The following is a 27,534-nucleotide window of genomic DNA, read 5'->3' as shown; positions in this document are numbered from 1 at the left end:
GGGGTGCTGCCTCCAAACTTTCCTTCTTGATGGGGCACGCTGCTCTTCGTGGGCTCTGGCGGGGAGCAGTGCACCCTAAGCCAGCCATGCACCCTAAACGGGCTGAATTACCCAGCTTTTGGAGCTCAGGAATATAAACTTCTCTCCTCACCAAATCCCGCCGTGGTTCCACATCAGGGCTTGAGGAGGGCAGGTGAGTTTGTACTCCCAAGCCCCCCCAAAATCAGTTTGTGCAATGCAAAATGGTCCCCAGTTTCCTGTCCGGTGAGGGGGAGAGAATTCCTTTTGCAACTTGGGGGTTCTTATTTTGCAAGGGGTGCTGGCATCTGCCCCACTCGAAACTCGGGGGGTTTGCCCCCCGAGAGCAGAGCGAGGAGGGGGAAGCAGCAGGTTTACAGTAAAGGCCGGAGCGTGCAGGAGAAATCATCCACGGCTGGGCTGGGCTTCCCAGAAGACATGAAATCAGCCGTGGGAAGGGGAGGGAGACGTGGGGAAGCATCGCGTTACCGCTGGGAAGTCGGCTGTGAGAGTTTGATGGCAAAGTGGGGGGCAAGACCCCGTCCCCCCTCCGCTTTGTGCATGTGCGTCAGTTTGCAAACGGAAAGAGTTATTTTTACAGCTGTAAACTGTGTGGCTTAGTTGCTAGAGCTCTTTCCTTAATGACAAAGGACATCTCCTGTCATCACTACATAGCTGTTCCCCTTTCTCGTATACGGGAGCTGAGGGTGGAGGATCCTCACTGCAAACTTCCAGAGCTGGGAATACACCACTACTCGTTACTCTTCTTCCCCTAACAACCCCCCTCTTTGAGTTATTTGTTGTGCAAATGCTGTTTAGTCCCCGGCTGTGCAGAGAAGGATGCTGATGCCTGGAAGGAGGGAGGCCGAGGTGGCCCCAAAATCCAGGTTTATTTGTCTTTTTGGGAGATAGCCCTCTAGCAGCTGTGTGAAAGGCATTATCAGGTGGGATTAGCTCCCACCCATCCTCTCAGTTCCCAGGTATTTCTAGAGTTTTGATAGGACAGAACTTGCTGTCAGGAAACCTTATGCTTTCCACCTTTTTTTTTTTTTTCCTTTTTTTTTTTTTTTTTTCTGTAACTCCTGCCTTTTCCATCTTTTTCCTCGGTTTTTCTGGTTTCTACAAAGAATAACTCCAGCACCTACACAGCAGCGCTGGTCTCCTGGGGCGCGTGATGCCGAGTCCCCCGGTGTCTCTGACACCCTTAAGGCTGTCAAATGTTTGTGTGAAACATCCCATCTTAAAATACTCTGTATCGCTTCTGAGGCTGTTTACCTTTGAAATGTAGAAACTTGATTCCCCACCTAGTCCTTAGAGAGGAGATCGTGGTGTGAACAGGGAAGTGGGGTGATAAGCATGTGCTGTGAAAAGTTTCTGGGGTGGAGCAATGCCCTGAAACACCTTCCTCCTAGAGTGAAAGGAATGTGCATGAGATTTTTGCTCCGGGATCTGGGACCCAGGTCACGGGTAACAGCAAAGAGCAGGGCTGGGGCATCCCTTCTGCTTCCTTCAGAGATGGGAGGGAGATCTGCCACCCACCCCCACATTCCACATAAATATTTGCACCGGGGAGAAAAGGGCTTGATGTATGTCTATTTGGAGGACGCAAGTTTCTCCTCTTGGCAGGTTAACTCATCGGAGGGGATGCCTGGCAGTGCAGCGGGCTCCCTTGCAGAGCCTGGGGCAGGGCTGAGATACGGAAGGTGAAGAGAAGTTTCCAGGTGTCCCCTGCCCGTGCAGGTTCGCTGGAAGCCCTGTGTGAGAGCAGCAGTGCAGGAGGGCATCCCTCCGCTTCTTGGAGCTGCTCTGCCCTGGCATCTTGGGTGGGAGGGAGGATGTTTCTGCCCTGAGAGATGTGGACACTGGGGTGAGGGCATCTCTGAGGCACAAGCATGTGTTGGACACTTATGTTTAAAGACTGTTAACATTAAAAAACACCTGAATGGAGTGACTCCTCAAAAACTTGAAATGTTTTGTGGATTTTCTGGACTTTTTAATAGAATTAATGAGCTGGAATTTTAAGGAAAAATGGCTAAATATACAATACAAAACTAGTGGTTTTCTATTGTTGAGGGTATTCATCCCTACAGCACTTCTGTGAGGTTTTGCTGTGGTTTTGCAGGTGGGGATGAGAAGGCAGAGAAGATTTCTGAGCCAGAAAGGTTCAGGCTAACAGCCTGGGATCCTTGTGTGAAATCTTGCTCCCTTTAAGCAGGGATTTGCCCATTGAGGGACTCTATTTTGAACATCTCTGGCTGCTTTTTAAAGCACTGCATCCACCAGTGCTATGGGAGCCTTTGGTGAGGCAAAGCCTGTATGAAACTGGTCCAGCAGTGCCCTGGAGGGACCTGGCACTGGGAGCCGTGGCCATTTTGGGGCAGACCCAAGTGGGCAAAGGCTCACGTGGCTCCTGCTTGTTTACAGATGAGTGTGGGGAAGAAGATGTGGGATGAGTGTGGCTGGGGCTCCATCCTGCCTCCCTGCTCCTCTGCTGATCTGATCGGAGCATCCCGGTGTATCGATTGCTGTGCACGCGTTCATACGTGACTCAGATGCCCGCTGTGTTTTATAGGAGAGAGGAAATGCAGGGAGCTGTGAAAGCTTGGGCGGGGAAGGGTGGTCTGGTGTGAAAGGATGGCAGGAAAGAGGAACACTGAATCACGCACAGTTTAGTTGAGGAAAGGGTGGCTGAGATCGCTTTGTCCTACCAGCCAGGCTGTTCCCAGCAAGTGTCAATCTTACAGCAGAATAATGAAGTGACACACTCTGCAATACTCTGCTTTTCATTTTGGTTTGGTTAAAAAAAAAAAAAGATAAAAAAATATAATTTTCACCTGAATTAAAATACTTTTGATCTTTGTCTTTCATTGAACTTTTTGCTTCAGAGAGAATAGATTAATAAACACTTTCAAATGGAAAAACATAGTTTGGAAAGGTCCCCCTTTTATCTTTAACACAGAGCTTTAATGCTAACCTGGGTATGGGCTGGCTGTCCCTCAGTTCCTTCTGCCTTGCTTTTTTTATCTTAACAACAATAAATTTGCTTTTATTGTGATCATGCTGGCCTTTACTGGTCACTTTTTATTCTTTCCTTTTTTATTTTGAAGTCAGCACATTAAAAAAAAAATGCAATGTTATTTTAATCAGACCAAATGAAAGAGCAAATCAGAGCGAGAATTTTAATCTGCCCCAAGCAAAACTGCCTTGTACATCTGTCATGTTGGGATTAGCGGAACTCTTTAAAGAAGCTGAAGACTTTTTAAACAAAGTATTAAACATTTGTGACCTGATTTCCATTCTTACAATATTCTCATTAATAAGAGTGCAGGCTGAAAGACATCTGTTAGGTCCTATTTGTTTTAAGAATATTAAAGAATAATATGAATATTGGAGGGGTGTGTGTGTGGGTGGAGGAAATCTAATTGTAATATTTAGAGCTAAATCTCTAAGCTGCAGTATTGCAAAGTGATTCTGTGTCTGACTTGGGGCAGGGTGGGGGGAAACAAGTCTTGGTAAAGCCCATCAAGTTGGATACTCCGTATTGTTGGTCTTGCTTGGTCGGTTTAGGCTGGTAGTGCTTGGGTGAGGCTTTCCGGCGGGCTGTGAGCTTTGCCTGGTGCTCTGTCCAGGCTGCAGTAGTGGACAAGAGGCAACTCTACCTTCCTGAGATAAAATCACATCTGAAACGAAAACCAAGCAGCAATGCAGCCTTAAACTGTGCACAGATACAACTCGTATGGCTGCAGCACCTGCATGCATCAAGTGCTGCCTTGGACAGCCAGAAAACAGCAGGAAGGGAATGAAAACGTCCTTCTTGGGTTTGCTGCTTGTGTTTTATTTGATGCTAAGGCAGTTAAGTAAATGGCCCAGCTTGGGCTCCTAAGGGAGGGTGGAAAAAAAAAAAAAAGCCAGGCATGTGTTCAGTAAGCTACTTGCTGAAAGAAGTCTACACTATTAACATGGGTATATGGTTTAAGAGAAGGTTGCTGTCGACTGCAATCTTTGCATCTTGTTTATGCTTGCTGGGTAAAATATTAACTAAAGCATCTGAACATAAAGTTCTGGTGTGAAAGAATATCAGCAGGGGAGAGCCATATGGTGCCAGCCTGCTAACAAAATACCAAACGCTGGAGATTCCTTTTTGCAGAAGACTGAAAACTCTCGTTCCCATACATAATACATGAGTTCACGCCTTTGATTACTCTAAACATTAGTCCAAGCAGTACAGGCGTCTCTCTGGAGCTAACACAACTTAGGGTACGCAGTTCTCATCCACCCTCTTCCTTTACATAAAAGAAATCAATGTCGAGCTGTTAAGATACAAATATCCAATATGCTGTAAGACAATATGTTTCCGAAACTGCTGCGTAAGCTGCCTTTCCTCTAATTAAATATAAACTGCACTAGAAACTCAGGTTTCTTCGTTCCTTTGCTTGAAACCATTTGGCCAGCGTATGGCTCTCCCTAGGACAGCATCCACAAGCCAGGTCTGTGCCTGCTTTGGGGAAGCCCTTCATACCTTGTAGGTGTGCTTAGACCTTTGTGATCAATGCCGAGGACTGCAGTCCTCTCTCTGAGCAGCAGCTCGTGGGTGCATTTACCTGAATGCCCCTGCAAGCCAAGGAGTGGGGTGTATTCAACAGCAATGGATTCAAACCCTGCATTAGGAGGATCCCCTGGTGAATATTATTATAAGGTACAAGAGATGGCTCTGGGGGAGCTTTCATGCACACGGTATTTAAAACCCCAAGGTATTGCTGGCAAAATCTGTAGGTGACACTTCGAGCACTTTTGAATTTCCTTTTTTAAACAGTCTCTCGAAACCAACAATTTAAGGTTGAAAAACTCTGCCTTGTGCTTGTCGCTGGGTTCCCTGAGCGCAGCTTATTAAAGGTTGTGATGAGTACCCAATTACCTGTGCGTAGAAACACCCACGTACTGTGGAGAAACCTCCCCAGCAGCTGTCTGGGGTTAACCCATGTTTTAGAGCTGGAGTCTCTCCCTGCTCTGGGGGTCTCCAGCCTGGGAGAGGCAGCTCCAGTGGGTGGGAAGCAATGTCTGTCTGGCAGCTGTGGGTTCGGGGCCAAAGCTTGCATCTGAGTCACTTGTTTCAGCTCTTGGACATCCAAACCCTCTTGGAAGAACATCAGATTTAGCACCGAAATGCAGAACTGGGCTTTCCTTTTTCAGCACTGTTTTTTCCTATCCTGGCTGTACAGGCAATGCGGAGTGGTGGGATGGAAATTAAGTCACAGTCCAACCCCCGGCTGGCTGAATGGCCGGTGCACATTTTGGGGCAGGACAGGGCAGTATCCCGGGGGAGGCTGCTCCTGTGCACTGCTGGGATAAGTGACAGTGTCAGATGGGCTTTGAGAGAAGTTGCCTAATTTCAGCCAAGCACTTTTGAAAACCATCTTATGGTGGGGCTTGAAGCCTAAGCAAGAGCCTTCCTGGGGAACATGTGTCCAGTCCTTGCTCCTTAACTAAAACCCAAATGCTTGTGTGGGAATGAGAGAAAATAAATTGATTCCTTTCCCTGGAAAAGGCAAAAAGTCTTTATTTATATGAAATCAAAAGCCTTGGGGCAGTGATATTCTGGGTGAAGTTATCCTGGGCAAAGTTAGCCTAACCAGTGGCTCTAGAGAGAGGAAAGGAAATTTATACCTCTAAAATGATGTGGCCATGAGCACGTCTGGAGTCACAGCTTCTCCTGCTGTTGCATACATTTCTCCTCCATAACTTTGAAGCTTTGCATCAAGCGAGCTGCTGGCAAGCAGAGTTAAAGGTTTGTTTGTTGCCCTCAATATTTTGATGTAATTAGTCAGCAAGCAACTCGCTGCTTTTGCCCAGAGAAATGCTCTCTCCAAGAACACAAATGACAGGAGAGGATTAATAGCCTTCTGGAGAGAGCTGTTCCATTTTTTTATTATTAAAAAACAAAAAAGTGCCTGAGAGCATTGTTGTTGCTTTAAAAAAAAATGACAGTCTAAACAGTTACCTTTGCCTGCAGTGTCTCAGAGGAGCATGGAGTTGTCAGCTCCTCTCCCCCATCCCCTAGAAAGTTTCGGCTCCCTCCCATCCCGGAGCAGCTTTTCCTGAAGCAGCAAAGTGGTTCTGGCAGGTTGGCTGCCTCCCCTCTGCGCTCGCCCGCCACGCAAGGAGCATGGCTGGGGAGAGCAAGGTCACTGTGGCAGAAAGGGGCGGACTGGGAAGCGAGGAATTTGGACGAGAGAGAAACTTCCCACTTATGGGCTACAAGCTGATCCTTGGCTGTGGGGTGTGAGGAGTGAGCACAGTGCTGGGGACCTTGGGCTTGGCTGGCTCGGCATCAGGACAAAGCCGATGTGGTGCGGTGGGCTCAGCCGGTGCAAGTGGCTGGACGTGGGGATGAAGGCTGCTCTCACAGCGTTGCCCAAGGGCACCCAGCTGCTGCCCCATCCTTCCTCGTTGTCCCAACTTTGTATTCACCAGCAAATGCAGGCTTCTCTGGGAAGGACAGAAAGTTATCACTTGCCTCTATTTAATTTCAGTTACATGAGGTCCACAGGAGCACTAAAAGCGGTGCCAGCAGGGCTATAAACTTAACATATTTGATGATTCCCCTTCTTTTCAAGCAAGTGGTGCACAGCAGCTGCCCCATTCAGCGATGATAATCCTGGGGGGCTGCAACATTACTGCTGGTAGAGTTGTGCACTGCAGTGGAGGCTCCTTTTTAATAAAACCATTTGAAGGGTCAGCTTAATTGCTTCATTTCATGGTACGCAGCATGGCACCCTGTGCATGGCCCTGGTCTGGGAGGCTTGGTGTGGAAATGGGCATCAGCGTGAGAGTGCCGAGCCTGTGCCGTGAGAGGGGATGCTGGTGGGGGACTGAGAGCCAGCGGGCACTGTGCAGCACTGCCTCTTACCCCAGGGGAGTCGTTGCTGCATGATGATCTCACCTCCTTTTATGCCTTATTGCTTCTGTCTCTCTGACTCTGTATGGCACATGCTTACGTGTCAACTTTTCACTTCTTATATGGCAGCAGAGAGGAAAGGCTTAATATCATAAAGACAAGCTGGCAGCTGGGAAGTAGCCCATTTAGTCATCTAACTTTGCGTCAGAGGCACTGCCAGCCTCTTCCCCAGCTCTTCCAGGCAGCTTCCCCCGCCTCTGCCTGACCTGGTGTCACACATGGTAGAAACCCCCATCTGGAAAACCACCTGCTTGAGCAAACGCTCTTGGTGGACCCCAGTCCTGTGCTGGGGGTAAAAGGGTTTGTGTCCCCCAAAGACCTCTGTGTGCCCAGCTGGGGACAAATTTGGGTAGAAGCAATGTGGGGTTTTGTAGCTTCTGTGGGTTTTTGCAGCTCTGTGGTTTTGCCCAGAACCTACAGGGCTGAAAGTAAGGTCCCAGAGCAGATTCAGATTAACTTGGAGTGTAACAGTCAACACTGGGGCATCTCTGGAGGTCTGGAGCCCAGAAGGCTCCAGAAGGAAGAGTCATTGACAGCTAAATCTATAGATCACTAAAATGACGGAGGAAAGATTAGTTCAGATTTCCCCTGTTTCTTCTATTCTTTCCCTACACACTGGGGAAATCTATATTTGCTGCTCAGAAATGGGTACTGAGCCAAATGCTGTGCTGCCCTGTCCCAGGAAGGCCATCTGCAGCTGCCTTTTCTCACTTGCTATTCCTGTATGCAAAGAACCTTACTTATTACCTTTGCTTTTACATTTGTCTTCCTCCCCAGCACTCAGCCTTGTATCCCCCTCTGCAAGCACAATGCTCAGGCTCACCTTCCTTCTTCTCTGTTTCCGAACAGATAATGGAGCAATTTGGATGCAGGGTGTCCAATACCCAGCTGGGTCAAGGCATCCAACCGGATCTGTTTGACATCCATCCGTGCTGGGAGTCTTTCCCTGTGCGGGCATCAAGCAGCTGTGAGAACGGGGAAGCTTTGCTTGCAGCAGCTGCTGATGCCTCCTTTCACCCCTCAACCTGCTGGGGTGGGCTTCTGTTCCTGGGTCAGGGGGACAACTCTGTTCCCATCCCATGGGTGAGGAGATATAAGCCAAGGGCTGTCTGGCACGTGGCTGCTGGCATTGGGACTATTGTGCAGTGGTGCTCTGTGCTGCTCTCCCAGAGGTTTACCCTTCTCTCAATGGCTGGGAGAAGGAGAGGTGAACTAGAGGGGTCTTGGAGCTGAAATCCCCTAATCTTATTTGTTCCTCTTTATGCATCATCTCATTGTGGCTGCTTCCCCACCGGCCTCTTCTTCAGCCACCCTTCTCACTATTCATCTTCAGCCTCAGCAGTCCTAATGCTGCCCTGGAGCTCCTTTGTGCAGCGCAGACACCGCGCACGCACACACAACCCGAAAGCTCTTCCCAGACCACCTCAGGTGGGGAAGGGCATCCGTGCCTGACACCAGCATCCCTCTCATACCTGCTGTGCTCGCCCCACACAGAGCTCCCTGGCTCACTCAGTTTGTTTTCCCCTTCCTGAGGGCTTCTGTGTGTCAGCAGCACCATGCAAAGTGTTTTACAAGACGAGAGATGCTCTTCTGACCTCACCCTGAGCCATCAGGTCATTCCCTTCGGCAGCAGCTGTGTCTTGGAGCTGCTTCCTTCCCACTGGTCCAAGACAACACTTATCCAAAACCATCTCTAAAAATCCATCTGCGCTGAATTCTCCTGCTGGTCTTTTGACACATCGGCTCCGCAGAGGCTTTCGATTTGGTATGAAAAGTAATTATTACTGGGGTGCAGTTTAGCAGTTGTGTTTTACAGTGCTGGTAAGGTTAAAAGAAATAATAATAATATAAGAAAGACTCAGCCAGAGTAACTGCCTGCAACATGCTATTTGCATTTTTAAGGAAATACTTCTTTGAGATAGCTTGGGTGAAAGGTCGGCATTTCCATATAAATGGAAAAGAAAGTGTGTGATGCTGGAAGTTACATCTATATTATTTTCTCAGCAGTGAGCTGCTGTTTCGGAGATTAAGGGATGCGGTTTGCATTTGGCTTTTATTGAATAGAGAAGGTACCAGGAAAGCCAAATCAGAACAAAATAATGAGGGAAACGTGCAAGAAGAAAGAAGCAACATCCTGTTCCTCAGAGATGCTCTCCTGCATGCCTGACGTGTTACATGCCTGTTTGCACACGCACTGGGCACAAGCAGATGAGCGTTACTGAGCAGGGCTCCCTCTGTGTGCACAGAAGGATGGATGCTGGAGATGAAGCCAGTGGCAGGAGTGGTCCACGCTGTGGATAAGCCTGGCAGAAGGGGGGATGCTGGCACTCATCGTTTGGCAGTGATAAGCCAGGGCTTGCCTGATTTATTTTTTTTTTCCCACTTAAACTTCTGTTGTTGTTCAGGCTCAGGTATGTTTGTAAAGGAATTAATCAGCAGAATCAGATTAATTTCCTTTTCTTGTAGTAAGAAAATTCACACTTTGGGCAACTCTTAGTGGCTGGCAGGGTGAAGGCAGGAGGCAGGAAAGCCCATGACTTAGGTCTTCCTCTCCTCTTGGAGGGGGTCGGCATCAGCTGAGAGCTTTTCCAGGCCCTGCTGTTGCCCTGTGCTTTGGAAATCCCAAAGGGATTCTCCGGTGGAGAACCTCACTGCTTTGTTTTCCCTCTCATTGGTGGCCTTGCTCGCCACGCTCAGAGTGGCTTTGCATTTTGACAGCTCCCCCAAGGAGCTGGGGGGAGATGGGATGTTGAACAACATTCACTCTTTAATCTCTTTGATCGATATGCTTAAGAACAATGTACAGACAGCAGTGTGACTGTGGGCATGCGGCATTTATTCCTCCCTTGAAGGGTACACAAGCGATACAAGGATGGAAAGTGAAAACCACCTTCTTTTATATCTTCTGCAGCGCTGTGTAGTATGCTTCTGCCACTTTGCAGAAGAAGAAAAAAGGCTCTAATAAAAAAGTCTTATTAACTGGCCGTGAACACTGGAGCATGAATATTGCTCTTAATGAGGAGGGACTGTAGCCTCATTTGCTTCCTTTGCATTGTAGATGCAATGAGGGCTTTGGCTCCTGTAGCACTGGGTGGTAGAGGGCAACAGGACGAAATGTTGGTCCTTCCCTAGAGCAGTTAGTGGGTAGGTGAACAGAGCTGCTGGGCAGGCCTGGGGAGGGGGCCTTGGGGGATGGGCGGCAGCGTGGCCATCACAGGGGCTTGGGGATACTGGGTCCCCTGGCAAGGTGATGCCTGTACCTTGCTGTCAACCCCGCTGGTGAGGGCTCCACTCCCACTCCAAGGAGAGGGTTTTGGTGCTTCTTCCCTTCCTATTACAACGTGTCCTTCTGTTTGGGACATCTGAATCTTCTTGCAATTAATTGCCAGTTGCTCCATGTCCTGTCTCAGGGCTGTGGGAAAGGATTGATTCCCTTTTCCCATGAAGGACATGGCAAAGAGAGTTCAAAAGCATCCGAAGGTGCCAGGTATCACAAAGCAAAGCATGAGCTGGCATGGCCGAGGTGGTCACAAGGGCTGACTGGGCAGAGGTGGCAGATGATGACATCAAAGCAGGATGAGCCACAGGATGAGGTGGCAAGGGGCTGGGAAGGAGGATCTGAGTCACTTATGCTTCATGCAGGAGGGAGCCAAGGCAGGGGATGCTCTCTTGGCTGCTGACTGGCCCCTGGACACTGCAGGAATTGCTGGAAGGAGGGTAGCAGGTTTCTGTGGCTGGGGATGGAGAAACAGTGGCATCTTGCTAGCAGTGACCTGTCCTCTTCCCCTTAGCATAGCCAGATGGAAGCCCTGGTGCTCCCCTCTCTGCCCCCAGGACCTGCAAGGCTGTGCTTTGCTGTTGGCAGTGAACACCTCTGAGCCCTGCTGGTGCTGAGCCTGTTGCTTAGTGTGTTAGCAACACACACTGTTCTGCAAGCATCCGTTTGGCAGTGAAAGCTCTAGAAAGGCTTGATCCAACTGAAATCAAAACTCTCTTTCCTGTGTGTAAGCGGAAAGTAAAAGATCAGAGTGCACACCACAGATTTCATAAACTTTGTTGTAGCGTGTGGTTCGGTAGCACAGTAGGTTAAGCCAGGATTGCATGTGTGTCTGGGCTGTGGGATCAAAAATTGAGCTCACTGGTACGATGAGTTGTTTGGTCTCCAAACAGCTGTGCAGTGCGGCAAGGCACCGTGTGGTGCTGTACCTCAGTGAGAGGGGGCACGGCTGGGAGGGGGGTGGGGATGAGGAGCAGCGAGTCCCGGGCTGTGGGAGAGGGATGTGCTGGGTGAATACGACGATGGAGCCAAGGGATGGGAGCAGCAGGAGACTGAGCACTCAGGTGAACGAGGGCAATGATCTTTGTCAACTTGCTGTGAATAAAAGTTATATTAGAAAGGGTGGCCGTGACTCTCGCACACTTTTGAAAGGATCCCCCAGGCGCTGGGGGAGGATCACCGTCTCCCATTTGCTCCCCATTCACCAGGGTTCAGTGCTTTGCTGTCGGTGCATGGTCATGGGGCCAGGTCCCTGCAGCTTGGCCCTGCCTTAGTAGGAGGAAACTGCTCATGGCTCCCTCATTTCTCCTCTATTTATAGAGATTATAAACTCTTCAGGACTTGTCCAGGTAAGCACCCCAGGTGAAAGCATCAAAGCTCAACATCTGCTTGGTGATTACCAAGCTCCTTTCCAAACATGCTAAGGAAAAGTATCTTTAGGTCAGCAAATGAACAACCCGCAGTCTAGCTGGGCATGCCGAGTCTCCTATCCATACATCCCGTCCTAGCTGATTATTAAATCATATTTGCTGATAAGTATGAGATGTAATATCTATTACACAGCTGTTAAACCTCAATTAATATGTTTTAATGATCAGTCGTTTACTGTGCAATATACAATTAACATCCGGTATTAGATCTTAAATTAAATGCATGTTTAGGCAGCTAAATTTGAAGCGCCAAACATAGCCATGCCACAGTAAACAGTGATAATTGCATTGAACAGACAGTATTCCTGTGCCCTGAGAGGGGCTTAAACCAACACTCCTGGCAGCAGAGAAGAATTGCTGAAGTAGCTGGGTTCTCCTTTTTCAGTGTATTTTGATCCCTACGGAGGTTGTAATTTATCTCTGTTGAAAAAAAAACACCTTGATGCATAGCTGCTGCGCTCCTGCATGTGGGAAGGCTGAACCGGCAGGCGGTACACAGGGTGTCTGCTCAGATGAGTCTTCTCTTGGCAGGGGCTGGGCAGGAGCATGGGGCAATTAGTTGTGCTTCAGGCTGGGTTGGGCTGTACTGAGTGCCGGGGGCTGTGCAAGGGGCTTCAGTGGTGCAGCTAGGATCTGAGACTGCAGCCTTAAATCAAAGCTAAGACTCACGTTACCTGCTGGAAGAGAAGATCTCACTGTACCATGGGTTTGGGGCCATGCAGGAAAGCAAATTCGGTTGTTGGTGTCCCTCAGGCAGTGGCTACAGAGAGCGGTGCGTGTGAGCCATGCACTGCAAAATGCAGGGGTGTCAGCCAGCAGGCGGTGCTGAGGGGGTGGAAGGGACCATGGGTGGCATTTGCAGCTTAGAGAAGATGCAAAATTTGGATTTGAGATTTTTTTCTAAGTTCAATTCATATGAAAGATGCACTCCAAAAGGCACCCTCCCACCCCTGACACTGCTGCTGCATGTGCTCTGAGCAGTGAGCCCACGTTGCCTGGTGGGACACTGAAGGACGCTGCTGCCTTGTTAACACAGGGTTCACCTTTCCCATGAAAAATGTGCCTGAACAAAGATGAAGAAAAATCTTACCCTCTTCTTTTTTCTTTTCTCATATGTGGGGGAAGCAAATGAAGATTGATATGTTTTTCTTCTAGTCTTTCAGTTTAAATATGCAGTGAGGCATCTTATGAGGAAATGAAGCCTTCACCCCACCATCTTTTCTCTAAGGAACCTGTCTCTCACCCCACCACTTTGCTATAGCAGATGTAACCTCTGCATAGATTTGCAAACAGAGGGATGCTGCTCTGGCAGGCATCCTGTGAGCACGGCTCCCCCCAGCACCGTAGGACACGTGTGGGAGCCGGCTGCCACCCAGAGCCCCCTCCTGCCACATCCCGCCTCGTTTTCTATTCACCCTCTGTGCTGCGAAGCTTTCTGCGAGGTTTGTTTGGTTTATTCTGGAGGGAAATTTCTGCCATTCTTTGGAGGGTTCAGGTTTTTTTTTTTTTCTGGCAAATCAATGCTTTCTTCTCTCTTTGGAAATGTAAAGTAAAACATACCCAAGTCTGATTCATGCTTTGATTTGCATGTGATCTCCTCCCAAGTTTCCAGATCTTGTTTGGAGTTGATGACAGTGACCCAAAGGTTTCACAGAACTTGCTCCTCCGTGCCAGGGCTCTGCACAACTCGCAATGCTTTGGTTCACAGCTGACCCTTCTCTGTAGATGTTTCTGAAGGACAGAAAGGGACAAAGAGATTCAAGGTTTGGGAAGGAATCTCATCTGGAAGAAGACACGCTGATGTTTTGGTGGTGGATCGTTATAAATGTTGATGAGGGAAAAGACAGAAGTGTGGGTATGCCATCCCTGGCAGGGTTCAAGGCCAGGCTGGATGGGGCTTTGAGCAACCTGGGCTGGTGGAAGTTGTCCCTGGCTGTGGCCAGTAACTAGATGATCTTTAAGGTCCCTTTCCAACCCAAACCGTTCTAGGATTCTTTGAAAAGCAACCTGTCTGATTAGGGAACCCAGTGTGTGATGCTATCCAGGCTAGGTGGTGGGTACTGAGGATGGAGCGGGTGGGGGAAAGCCCGTGATTTCCTTTGGGATGTGAACATCAGGCAGCGATCTGTCAGACCAGCTGAGCATCTAGATTATTTTTCAAGGAGGAGTGGATGCAAGTGCTCCCGGCTGTGTGCTTTGGCTGTTCCGGCTCGGTGCCAAGAGGGGACCCCAGAACATGCTGTGCCCACTGGGATCTACTTCCCATGGGGAAAAACTTTAATTTAAGGCAATATCCTGCATCATCACTTGGGTGGCCCAGGTAGGGGTTAAAAGAAGTGTCCTTCACAGAACCACTGAGCTGCATTTCTGCTGAACCCAGGGTCCAGAGGCGAGGTGGAAAGGGCACAGCCAGCACTGCAAGCTGATCCTCTCTGGGGACCAGATGCATTTAAGCAGCACGGAGTAGAGGAAATCTGATTCGTGTATTGATGGAGCTGCCTTGGCCATCTGAACCGGGCTGGGCAGAGGGACAGGAGTGGGCAGGAAGATGCTGAGCTGGTGCGGCCAACGTACATTCAGCCTGGCCAGGGCTCTTCACCCCAACATTCAGCCCCTTCCCCTCCTCTTGCTCACAGGGACAAAGGCACAGGAGGTGGGGATGGGGCCCGTGGCAAGGACAAGCTGGCGTCTGGGGCCATATTCACTGCAGCAGCTTCCAGAACTCACCCTTAGCCTACAACAGAGGCACATGTGACCGAAATAGGCCCAAAGAGGATAAGTGTGTATGTGTTTGCTATTTTTTCCTCCTTGGTGTTGTATCTCATGACCTCTCAACCTTTCAAAAAAATCTTCTAAGCTATCTTTAGGGTTATCTTGCATCCAGGATCCATTGTTTCTACAGTTTAACCCACTCTGCTTCTGCCCCCACTGCATCCCAGAGGGGATGCGCCTTCTTCAAAACACACTGCTTGGGAGAAGTATGCTCAGAGAAATGCTTCAGCTAAGCAGGCAGGCTGTACTGTCCTATGAATGTGCTATAGAAACATCTTTATTTCTTCCTATCTGATGGGTTTTTTTCCCTCTGTTCTCCTTTCTTCTGTCCCTTTCTAGTTTCTTTCCCACATTTTGCTTGGTTTTCATCATCTGCCTGGCCATCTGTGCCTCCCTGCTCCCTTTCCTCGGAGCTTCTCCAAAGCAGAATAATGTTTCAGCCCAGGCTGGAACACAGCGCATCAGACAGAGTTTGGAGCAGTCTCCAACACAGGTGTTTCTCCTGTGAAACCTCAAAAAGTTCCCCCAGCTGCCCTCCTGGCTCCAGCACAGCTCTGGACAGATACATGAAGATGACTTTCACAGTCATTTGTCTTCATCACTAACGTAGATTGTGCATCACCATAGGATCAAATTATCCTGGTCTTTCAATGTATTCATTCTTGCAAGAGCACTGTAGGATATACTGGTTGTTCCTTAATGTTTTGCAGGTAGAGAACAGGCACAAGCAGGGAAGGAACACATTCCCTACCTAATTTCTTCATGTTCTCCTAAAAGCTGCTTTGTGGCAGAACAGATCCAAAGTTGCTCGGCTGCTGTCCTATGCACTCAGCAAGTTATCCACTACTGGAAACACCCACTTTCTGCAGGTTTCCTTTAGCATGTGTGAGCCTTCTCCCTGCTTTCCCTGTCTTTGAGATTGCCCCAATAACAGAACATCAAGCCAAAGAAGCAGGAGAGCCTGTTGGGTGGAGGAAACAAAGCCTCTACCCTGAGCTCTTCCCTGGAATATTAGGAGCCCAAGATGAATGAGCGCGCCAGCATGCGTGTAGCTCCTCATGTGCCTCCTTCTGGGGGATGCTCTCCTTTTACCTTTCTATCAGTGGTAGAAGATAAATGAAGCAAGACTTGGAGAACAGGCAGTAAATAATTCAGTACTCAGTGCCAGAGGGAACCGCAATTACTGATGTGAGGGGAAGACTTGTGGCGGCAGTGCCCAAAGCAACAACCATTTGCCAAGGTGAGCTGTGGTGCTGGGGGCAAGCGCCCTTGATCTCGTGGTGAGCAGTACCTGTGCACCGTGCAGCTGTGCCATGCAGCTCCCGCACCACCGCAGCTCCTCTGCGCTGGCCCCGCTGCTGCACGTCCACCCATGTGCAGCAGGGCTGGCGCCAGCTCCTTGGAGATGCTTGAAGTTGTATGAGATGAAGGGGAAGTGCTGAGAATCTGCTTGGGAAGTATATACGTCCCACGGTATTTCCCCAGGGATGGAGGGTCCTCTCTGCCTGCTTTCCCTCTCTCCCAGAGCAGCTCTGTGTCTGGAAGCGCTAACTCCGAGAGCCGTGGTTTGCACCTTCGCTGCTGTTTGTGGGCGGACTCCCTCTAGAACACTGGTGTCACAGACCGATGCCATGGAGATGGGTGGGGACCCCACTCGCTTTCGTTGATACACAGCTACAGGGTCCCATCCACTGCTCTAGGTGTGCACATCTTAAGGAAAGGTTAAAAATTAACTTTACTTCTGGAATGAGAGGAGGCTGTAAGGGCACAGCGGGGTTCCCCAGCCACTGCTGGCAGCTGCCTTGCCCAGCCCACCAGTGACACTCACTGTTAATACTGTGGTTTCCAATGGAGGACCAAGCTGAGCAGCATTGCAGTGTTTATGGTAAGCTGAGGGTGCACATAAACATTTTTCATGGTTGGGGCTCTTGGCTTTGGCATGGCACCCTGGGTTCCTGCTCGGGGCATCGAGACCCTCAGCCAGGATTTGTATGGCCGTTAAAGAAAGCAGGCAGGGAATATATATGGCATTTTTGTCTCTGGTTGCTGCTGCTGGGTTGCTGGGCTGACTCTGTGTCCTGACCCCGTGTTCCTCTTCCCTTCCCCAGAAAATGAGTTTCGGGGTGAGCTGCTGAATCAGAGGTGGACCTGCGGAGAGAAGATCAGCAGCTGCGAGGGAGCCACCAGCCTGCACGGCACACACATCAAGGTGAGCAGAAAGCCTTCCGTCCCCTAAAAGCGTGTACTTTTGTGGTACAGTGACCCTTGGCCCCACACGTTGGCCATGGGACGAGGGCCACGTGCTGCTCCAGCCCTTATGGACCAGGTGGTTCTGGGGGGATGGAGCCTTTCCGGTACCCAAAGTGATGGGCAGGACTTGGAAGTCTCTGTCTCCCTGCTGCAGCCAAACCTCCTGCATGGTGAATCCGGGCAGAGAGGGCTTCCAGCTGCCAAGATTTGGCTTCAAGTCCAGATATTTAAATCCTTGCCTTCCTCTCTGGTCCCATCCTTCAAGGGCGGATCAGATCAGGATATTTAGGTCAGTCCCAGGCCTGATAAAATAGGCCCTTTCTGCAAGGGGCCGGCTGGTCGGAAGGAGCCCCCCGCACGCCAGGTGAAGCTGTGGAGTCTTTGGAGGAGACAAGTGCAGCATTCATCCCCACCAGGACCCCGGGCAGCAACAGGGGCTCAACAGAGCCACTCATTTACTGCTGCAGCTGTGGCTGATGAAAGAGGTCCAGCCAAAGCTGTCAAACCTCCTGGCAGATTCACTGCCAGCAGATTAAGAAGCTTTAATTAAGCATAGAATTGGGCTGCTTGCTACACAAATGGCCCTTCCTGTCCCGTTTTGGCCCCTCGGTAGTGAGGCACCATCTCAGATGGGCGGATGGACGCACCTGTGTGGTGGAGGAAGCCCTCCTTTGGTGACTGATGTTACTGACTCTTCCTGTATCCCCAAATAAACTGAACCCTGGGAAACCCCCAAACCAGCAAAAATCCACCCTTAAAAACCATCCTTCTTCACTAACAAGCTGTCAGCTGCAAGCAGGTGTCGCCAGAAAAGCTCACACCTTCTTAGAAAGCAGAGTAAGCAGTTGTTGCTATATTTAAAACGAGCTCAATTAAGGCTTTTCTATTGAACCTGCCAAATAAGCACTTAGATTAGATTTAATAAGATTGTTGTATGTTAATAAAGCGATGATTACAAAAGGTAATATTCCTCATACCTGGTGCTCATCTAGTGTGCTGTCTCTGCCAGGCACATTGCTAACAAGGGTTTCCTGCAACCTCCAGCTCTGCTGATTTGTGTTAAAACAGAGTGACTGGTCTGGGGGCAAGAGGAGGAGGTGGGAAGGGGGCATCTGAAGCGGGAGCAGGATTTGGGGAGCTGCAGCTTTTCGGGGTGGCAGTGCTGGTCCTGTAAAGCCAGGGTCAGAGTCACACCGTGGGATGTCAAGGGTACGCAAGGGCCTGATCCTGTGCATCTTTGGCTGCAAGACCGAGCCTGCTAGCCTAAGGTGTGTGAGTGAGCGATAGATGAGTTCTGGTCCTTTGTTATAAAAGCCAAATTAAACTTGAACGGGAAGGAAGAGGCTGGCTTTGATAAGGCTATTGCCAGCTCTCCATGAGCAGTTTTCCCCACGCATCACTTTAAATCCATTTAGGCAAATTTAAAAAATAGTTCTCTGCGTATCAGTGCAGTAGCATATTTGTTTTCTGCAGTGTTTTCCTAAAATGCAGGTAGAACTTACGATGGTTTAGGCCTAGGTATTGTGCCTGTGTGCAGCCCTCTTCCTCGCAGTGGGGAGCGAGATCTCAGTTGCTCTCTAACCTCTGGGTCTGCCCCATGCACACATGCTTCCACTTGTGTGTGTGCTCCTAAATACATATTGTATTTAAATGTAGTTTTTCATGCCAGTTACAGCTTGTAATCCACAGGATGTGCAGCAGTGAAGGACAATGGGATGTGGGGCACATTTACTTATTTATTTTTGCCTCTTAAAGAAGTCCAGGCGCAGGATAAAATTTCCCATGACAGGTCTGAAATGAGATCTCTGGAGAGTGCTGCGGTGAGGTGCTTGCTGCACGGAGCCAGCTGGGACTGTCCGCATGGACGCTCCTGCCTGCGCTCATCCCGGATCACCGTGCTGATGGAGAAAAGAATCTTTGTCTCCCAAATCTTCCCTATTTTCCTGTGCCACAGTGAGCTAGCTGGGGGTACCGCTAAGCAGCGGGCAGGCTGTTGCAGAAGGCTGGCCACTGGTAGGACAGGCAGGGCTGATGTTGATAGGACCACCAGAGCTGCCCACCCCCTGCCAAGAACATGGGCTGCTGCAGCCCTCTTCGGAGACAGGCATGTAGCTCGCCTCAGCCATCGCCTCTCATTGTGCCACTCGAGGATAATCTTATGAAAAAGGCAGCTTATTACTGAGCTTGAAAGCAATGAGGTTGAAGAACCGTGATATATTATTTCTGCCCCCCCTTCCCCAACCCCTCCTTTTCTGGCGTAAGAGCTGTTTGCACGAATGAAGCCACTTAGGTCTCTCTGCGCGTGAAATGGCGTTTGGATTGCGTGTTGTAGCACTTTCAAACAGTCAAGAGGAAAGTATATGTCAACTTAAACTACTGCATATGAAATCACCCCAGCCTAATGCTTGAATGTCAGCGCTGCAGAGGCACACGGTACAGCTGCGGCTGTGTCAAACGTGATGCTCGGGAGCATCTTTTCTGGTCCGCTTCACTTGTGCGGAGGATGCCTCTGCTATCGCTACAGAGCATTAGCGCTCGGTAAGCGTATCATTCGCAGCATTAAGCTTTTTTTTTGGGGGTGGGAGTTGGACCTTTTCTGCAAACACAAACTGACAGTACAGCTTCGGGAGGATGTTTGTGACACCTTGGTAATGTGTAGTTTGAGGGGGGTACAAGCTGTGGGTTTGCATCTAAAGATGTCAAGGCAAAATCCTCCCCCCGACTCCAAGCCCCAGAACACTGCGCAGGGTGTCCTTTCCTGGAAGCAGTCAGAAAGCAAAAGGCAGGCGGTAGTTTGTTCAGCTGAGGATGGGACTCACAATAGGTGGAATGTCAGGAGGATTTAAATCAAGCAGCAAGGAAGACCCTAAAGGGAAGAAGCAAAAAAAAACCCCTAACCTCAGAGTGTGGTTATAAAATAGCAGCTGGGAGCTACTATTGAGCCTTTTTTAAAAGTAGAGGCAGATCAAGGGTATTTCTTCCTTCATTGTTCCCTTATTTTTTACAAAATTAACAGCTGGAGAAGGTCCAGTGGGACAAAGTCCTCTTCATTTTCTGCAGTGACTGATGATGCCATGGTGCTTTGCAGAGAGCAAGTGGGAGAGATTTGGAGACCCAGATCCAGGTCTTTCCACCCATGTTCTGCCTGCAGCAGCCAAGGAGGGAGATTCCTCAGCGGTGGGGAAAAAAACCTCAGAAAAAAAAAAAAAAAAAAGAAACAAAAATACAACCGAGGAAGGAGAAATCGGGACAGGCTATTCAAGCCCATCCTCACCTCTTGGTGGGTGCTGAGGGGCAGTTCTGGTGCCTGGCTGTGATTTGCCCCATAGTATACATCCAGCTAAACTGCAGGGTTTGATCCCTTCAGTGGCTCACACTGATAAGGTGATCCTTGGGTAGGAAAGGAGCAGTGGGCAACAGTGCAAATTAACCAGCAAATTAATCTTCCCTGGTGAGGGCTTGAAGGTGTTTGCTGGGACAAGGTTGGTGATGATGGAGGTTTCCCACCCAGCATCCTTCTCCTTTCCCTCACCCTGGCTTTGAACCCAGCCCTGAAATGAGGTTGTGGGAGCTGGACCATCCTTGGCCTCTGCCAGGGTGGAGTGAGGTGTGGTGGGGTCCTCCCTCATTAGGGTGGTCTGTGCTGCCTTATCCCATAAGGAGCTAAAGAAGGGGCTCTTTGGACCTGGAAGGAGGGAAGGACCAAGCAGAAAACCACTTTTCAACAATTCTGTTCTAAAAATGTAATCTCTTCTGGCATTTTCCTCCTCTTGCTTTACCTGCTGCTAGGCAAATTTAGATTTCGGGGGTTTTAACTAAAAATAGAGGCTCTGTCTGTCAGTCTGTCTCTCTAAAGCTCAGACGCAGCTTCTTGCAAATGGCATTTTGCTATATCTGCGAATAAGCACTGATGGAAGCTCTGCTGTTTTCAGAGTGAAATAAATATTCCCGCTGAATCCTCACCTCCCTTTGTCCACCTGAAGGCTTTTTTAAGATGTTTATTTTCTCTGAGCTCTGTGGTGCTTTTGAATACACAGAAAGTATTACTGCTGACGGTGGGGAATTTCATCATGGCCCTTAATGGCATATTTGCATAGAGCTATCGAAGCCTAGGCACCTAGGTGTCAGTGCATGGGAGGCTCCAGCGGTTTTAACTTAGCACCTCACTCTTCCATCGGAGAAGAAGTCTGTATTAAGATAAGAAAGAAGAAGATATCAACCCCACAGGTACTCCATAAAATTAAACGTCAGGTCCGTGCTGGTGTTCCCACGCTGTATCCCTGTAGTCTTGGCAGCAGAGCAAGACCTTCACTGTAGGAGGAGGCTGTTAAGATTCACTTTTTACTCAGGTTAAACAGCCTTTCCAGTTTATCTGTCTGAACCCCATTGATTTAGATTTGCGGCACTGGGACATGGTCAGTATAGCTTGTGTTATGGTCGTGTCAGGAAGCTACTTGGTGCGGGACAAATGCGTGGTAAGAAATAGCCCCTGCGCCATGGCGTGTTTGGAGAAGTGGGGGGAAGGAGCACCCAGAGATGAAGTGATGCTCTCAGGGTTATCCTGGCTCAGTGGCAGAGCACTGAGCTGAATCCTGACCTCAGCACGGGGTCCTTTCTACTGCATGGCCTAGTGGTGTTGGGTTAGGAAACCTGCCAGGTGCTCGTTTCGGTTTAATGTGAGAAATAATCCAGCAATAAGGCGAGGATGAGCAGAATAAACCTCTGTCTTTTCTAGCTGGACTAACATGCTCTGAGGCTGGCATCTGCTAGCAATAATTTATTTGCAGGTTTCCTTTCAGATTGCTTTGTTTTCCTTTCAGAGTTAAAATAATAAGAGTGAAATCCAGATAGCTTCTCAGCCTGGCTATTATGCGAGCAAGGGAGAGAACAAATGAAAATACCCCATCAGTTTCCAAGACTGCAAACATGCACTATGTGACCTGAAATTTCGCGTTAAAACGATCTGTCTAGAGGGCTTCTCGCTGAGGAGGCAAACAATAAAGAACAGTGGTTTCATGTAACCTTCATGCATCCGAGCCCGATAACCACAGAGGCTCCAGAAGCGCAGTAATGGCCATGTCAGTTAATTTAAGTTGCCTGGGAGGAGCAGGGGCTGAGTTCAGAAATGGATCTTTTTCCTGGTGTTTCTGCACTTTGGTGGGAAATGAAGATTTTTGAGGCTGGTGCTGCTGTTGATTTAAGCTGAGAAAAGCAGCTTGATGGTAGGAAAAAAAAAAAAAGTCTGAGAGTACAGAACTCACCCCATCCATCTGATGCTGTGAGCGAAACGTTATAATTATGCAGTGGCGGGGCTGTGTCAAGTTCTTTAACCAAGTAATGGAGTCTTCCCTATGGGGGAAAATCCCAATAGTTTAGTCATCTAGTGAGATTTTTTGAGGTTTTTTTTGGTTTGTGTTTGTATTTTATTTAAAAAAAAATGCTGCTTTGTAGAGATTACAGGCAAGGCAGCTTATTTGGCTTTTTCATCCTTTGGTCTTCAGCAAGGTTGGGTCCATCCCTGCCTCAGGTGGCTCCGGTCCCCTTTCCCTATGCAGTGCCCAAGTGTGCTCCAGTCTTCCCAGGGCATTTGATCCTGGCTTGAAAGAGGTGGCAAAGGCAATGGGAGGAGTTGCTTTATGAAGTGCTGTGGTGTAGTGAGGAGCTTGGGTGTGTTACCTAATTTTCTGAAGACAAATGTAACTTGAAATGGGGTCTCCCCCATTTATAGACAAGCAGCTTGAGCCCTTCCCACCTGCCTGTCCTTGAAGGTTTAAGAAAATTGAAGTTTTGCTCTGCTTTTCCCCCACTGTCCCTGCAGGGTCCCAGCCCTTCCTCTTTTTTGGCCAGAGCTGGCACGTTGCAGGCGGTGCCCATTACGCTTCCCACTTTGACTAATTTATCTGCAGGAAACCCATATTGCCAAGGCACCAGCCCAACATGTGCCAGTTCCCTGGGAAAACTGTCAAAAAAAAAAAAAAAAAAAGAAAAAAAGAAGAAAAAAAAGAAAAAAAAGAAAAAAGAAAAAAGAAAAAAAGAAAAAAAAGAAAAAAAAAAGCCCTCTCTGAAGTTCGTTTTGGTTGGAGGCAGACTCCCAGCAATCAAATGTATTAGTTGTATTGTCGGCGCGCGGCAGCGGCATTAGCTAGCTTGCTCAGCGCACGCCGACGTTGAAAGGCTCATAAATGTAATGAAGTCCCTTTGACACCTGCTCCTCTCCACACTTTAAACGTGAGCCATTGGTCCACAGGGAACCGGGGCTTTAAAAATACAAATTATAGTAATTGTCTGCTGTGTTATTGGGAAGATTGTAATAAACGTGGAGCACAACACTGCAGTGCCATGAGCTGAATGCTGACAGGATGCATAAATTGCTCCAGGTTTTGATTTTTCCCCCCCTTCCCCCCCTCCCCTCCTCGCCAATCTCCCCATCTAACAAAAACACATAAATCACTGTGTGTTAACGCCGCATTTCTGGAGGGTGGCAGTGGAAGGGAGAGGGGCACTGGGGGAAATTCCATCCCTGCCCTTTGGAGTGGGGACTTCCATCCCCTCTCCCTGCCTGCCTGCCAGCCTCCCTCCTTGCTCCCCCCAAGCCTCAGGGGGAACAAAAGAGACTCACACCAAGCAGCGCATCCTTTGAGGCTGATGGGTGAGGACCTCCCCAGCCCCTTCTGCTGGAGACTGTGAGCAGCATCCATCAAGAAATAGTTTCAAGGTGCGTGTGGGGATGCAGTGGATGTATCAGGCGAGCATCATCCCTGCTACCGCACATGCTCTGCATGCATGTCCCTTCCTGCTCCTCAGTTTGGGGGAGCAGCTGCTTGCATCCCCCCTCTGTCAGCGGTGCTGGAGGGTTTGCTGTGGAGCCTCATGTGGGGATGCACAGGAGCTGGTCAGATCCTTTCCAACCTGTAGAGGATGCTCCGAAGAGAATCTGGTTCTATGTCAAATCCCACTTGGAAATGGTCCTTCCCCTGCCTTTCTCTCTGTGCCTCTTTATCCCAGGAGGAAATGTCCCAGATGGTAACACTACAATAAAGCTCAAATTGTCTTGACCCTAACCTACCAGGCTACAATCCACCCCCTGCCCACACCCTGATCCTGCGAACCCCAAATGCACCTGCCTGCAGAGAGAGCATCTGTGTCAAGGGCAAGATGTAAAACCAGCTCTTTGACCACTTCAGCAACTTCATTGGCAACTTTAATGAAATCTCATTTCTGTTATTCTGGCTATGCCTTTTTGCTCTGCCACAGAGGTTCCCCTGCTCTTGTAGCTCCCACCTCCAGGCACAGCCTGATTTCAAAGCCCCCCGATGCTGGGGCATGGGTGTGTAGCCTGCGCTGCACCCCAAAGGTGGCTGCGCTTCAGCCTTCTGCTACCTTGTGGCATGTTGTGATGTTTAATTAATATCAAGCACTTTGAAGTCCCCAGTGTTGCTTATTCATGCCCATATTCCCTGCAGACCTCCTCTTTGATGTCCATGTTGCAGGGGTTATTTAGATGCAACCCTCTCTGTGTCAAATTTAAGCGGAAAGAAGAGGGTGCCCTTTAGGGCACTACACAAAAAGTTGCCCTTCCCGGGCACAAGATCAGCTGGGCTGTGTATCCACAGATTTCTGAATATGTGCCAGCGACTCACCTCGGTGCTTACAGCGCTTCTGTGGTGCAATCCAGAGAAATCAGTTCTGCCCTTAAGTGCTCAGACACGGGTGTTTTCCATCACGGGCCATCACATCTGGCTGTTTGTCCCTCTGTAGTTCCCAACCAGCGGAGAGTCCTTGTTGTGTCCCAGGATGTGGGTATTAATTATAGGGTTCCTACAGGGCACTGTGGGTTGAACAATCGAATCAGTGCAAGAAACCTCTGTCTCAAAATTATGGGAAAGCTTTCCCTGCTGCTCAGGTATTTACACAGAGCAATGACCACATATGAGATTGTCCTTTAACAATAATTTTCTTGTTATCTTTCAACAATTATCTTTTCTTTACATTCCAGATGAGTTTAGAAAATGATGATAAAAGAGCACGCACGCGATCGAAGTCTATCAGAGGTGAGCAGCTGGTTATCCTGCAGCACAGGGATGCACAAACTTGAACTCCTCGCGCTTTGCTTGTTCCAAATAGGCTTTGATTTTTCAGGTCCAGGCTTAACTCTTTAAGTTATGCTCAATATTCTCCTCTCCAACCCTACTGCAATCTATCTACAAACCTGCAAAACTCCCAACTGCAACCTTTATAGGTCCTTAGAATATTTAACCCTCATCCCTTACACCTAGGAGAAAAAAGAAAAAAAAAAAAAAAGAGCAAGAGAGAGAGAGAAATAAAAAAAAAATCACCCCTTTACATGCTTTGCTTTAGGGGGATTGCAATCACTGGAGCTTCAGATCAGCTCCTGGGGCTTTCATCATGCACATTCTGCCAGCGGCTTTGAAGTTGCACATCTGAGAGTGCCTGGCAGAAGTAGTGCATGCTGGAGAAGCAAATGGGGCCGTCCCCTGGCAGGGATGTGAGGACAAACGACTTGTTAAAAAGCTTGATTGCTATTTATTTTCTGAATTTAAAAACATGTGCAGGTCTTTCGTTGCATGCTTTCTGTTGGGGAGAAGGCGAGGTGCTCTGATGCAGAGCAGAGGGTGTCACCTCAGATAGTTCCATAGCCACGTGTGATGGTTACAGACCAGCCTCTCTGTTTTGGTTCCTTTTTGTGACCATGAATTTTTTTTTTTGTGGCTATGGATGTGATGAATTGCAAAGGTGGTTGGAAGCAAGGAATGAACAGGGCTGGCTGAAAAAGTGCAATGGCTGCAGGGCCTGCAGCTTCACCCACACAACTGTGCCAAGCCACCTTCCTTTGTCCTGACCCTCCTTGCCCTTCTCAGCATCTGCAGCTTTTTAAAACCAAAACCCAGATGCTGCCAATTATGCTGAATCGAGCTTGGATTTTTGGGTTTCATTGCTTTGTTGTGCTTACATAAAGGTGCTTGCTCAGGTTGCTAATGAGAGTGCCCTGATTCTATTTATTTTCTCACACCCTGCCTTCCCCACACTTGAATCTGGATTTCCTGATGTGAAAAAGTAATTTATTGCATATGCCCTGGGACTTGCTGCTGCCTCCAGTTTGTTGAAGCTTGTGAGTCATCCCACCGGGAACTGGATCCCAGGAAACCCAATTAGCTCAAACAAATTGAGCAAACGTGTTATGGTTTTTAGCCTGGGCAAATTTAGACTTGTGTTGTGGATTTTCCCCCCTCCTGATTATTTGGATTCCTGGATGGATGTAAGGTTTCAGCAACGATGCTATGTTGTGTGTTATAACTGTAAGCAATGAGAAGTCCTCTTATTCATAAATGGGGAATAATCCCTAAAACCCCTACAAAGCATTGTTTACCTTAGAAGCCAAATAGCACACAGCCGACCATGTGTCTGAGCATAGGCAGGGGCTCCCACATCAGTCCAGTGTGACAAGGGGAGGAGAAAAATGTGGCTGTGCCTGTTGCTGTAGAGGTAAATGTGGCCATTGCAGCAAAACAGTAACAGTGCAAAAAGTAACTGAGGTGCATGTTTTAAAGGCAAACAGAGAGGAAGGCATGAGAAAACTCAGTCTTTACTAAAAAGTGTTTGAGTTACATGCACTGTATCAGTATGGCTCCACTGACTTTAAAGTCATCGCGTCTTTAGAGAGAGAGGTGGTCCCTGATGCTGCAAACACGCTCACGCGCTTGAAATTAAGCACAGCCAGGAGGATTTACAAGGCAGGATTATGATTTACTAGAGGCTGGCATGCAGTAAATAATGGCAGGAGAGATTTTCCTTGCCTTCCCCAAATGGGATGCCTGAGGAGGCAGCAGCAACCCAGCTGCAGGCAGGAGACGATCCCCCAGAGAAGGGGGCTGCGCAGATCCCTGGTGTGTTTTTGACCTTGTGTTTGTTTCCATTGCTGCATCCTGCCCCTCCACCAGTGCCCACGGAGCTCATCGGCCAGGAGGTGAGGTAAGGACCCTGCTCACCCTCGGTGGTGGGAAGGAGGGGAGGCCCCGCACCAAGGCTGCTGTGGGCACAGCCCTGCAGCTCCTTACAGGCTGGGGAGCCCGGGTGAGGGGAGCAAACCCATGGGACTGATGGGGTGGAGGTCTTGCTAGGAGGCTCATACTGGTGGGAACCTTGTGTCCAAGTCCTCTGGGCACACTGATGTGTGGACAACATGCACCAGAAGAACCACGGGAGTTAAAGGGGTGGAAATAGAAACATTAGACTGGAAACCCTCCAGCCATCCTCTGTCCCACCCCCGATCTAAATCCCAGCAAAACCTAACACCCACGTTTTGCATTGCAGGTTCATTAGGGACAACATCCCCCTAACCAGAGTTTCTTTTCTATGTATTTTACATCCTCTTATTGACCCTAAACAATGTTGTGTCACATCACCTCACGCCAGATGCCCCTCCTTTGGCCCTGCATCCCCCTGTTGAGTCACCCAAGTCCTGTTATCATTCATTTAGCGGCACTGGCATGCCAACAGCAGCAGCCAAAAGAGCAGGAGCAAGTCTCTGCTGCCCTACAGAGCTTCTCATTATAAATAACAGCCTCCCCCATCTCTAAGCTCCCATTAAACCTTGCAGAAGGGCTTACGTGAAAGGTAGGAGTCTTTAACCTGGACAGGCGCTAATAGCAGGGGCTGCCTCTCCTAGCAGCCTCCCTTAGAAAGCCGCGTGTGTCAAAGAGTAATTGGACCTTAACCAACCCAATTTCAGAGTATTTCTGCTCCTCTGCTCTCCTATTACTCTGGAGAGATGGGAGGAGTGAGTGGCAGGCATGCCACTTCTCCAACTTTTA

General features: G+C 49.0%; 1 protein-coding gene across 10 annotated transcripts in view; it reads left to right on the top strand.

Annotated features, from left to right (window-relative positions):
* Positions 1-27,534, top strand: part of MYT1 (myelin transcription factor 1) — a 124,866-nt gene that overhangs the window by 50,565 nt on the left and 46,767 nt on the right. For 9 of the 10 annotated variants that reach the window (XM_080404003.1, XM_080404006.1, XM_080404000.1 and 6 more), the window contains 3 exons: positions 16,561-16,661; positions 24,699-24,753; positions 26,662-26,692. In XM_080404003.1, the coding sequence (XP_080260129.1) occupies positions 16,561-16,661; positions 24,699-24,753; positions 26,662-26,692 (187 nt within the window). Of the gene's footprint in view, positions 1-16,560; positions 26,693-27,534 lie in introns of all 10 variants that reach the window. The other variant, XM_080404004.1, reaches the window with a different exon arrangement.

The sequence above is a fragment of the Falco punctatus genome (genome assembly GCF_963210335.1).
Source record: "Falco punctatus genome assembly, chromosome: 10".
Taxonomy (NCBI): Eukaryota; Metazoa; Chordata; class Aves; order Falconiformes; family Falconidae; genus Falco; species Falco punctatus.
Note: the sequence above shows the minus strand (reverse complement) of the source record. Positions and strands in the feature narration are given on the sequence as shown.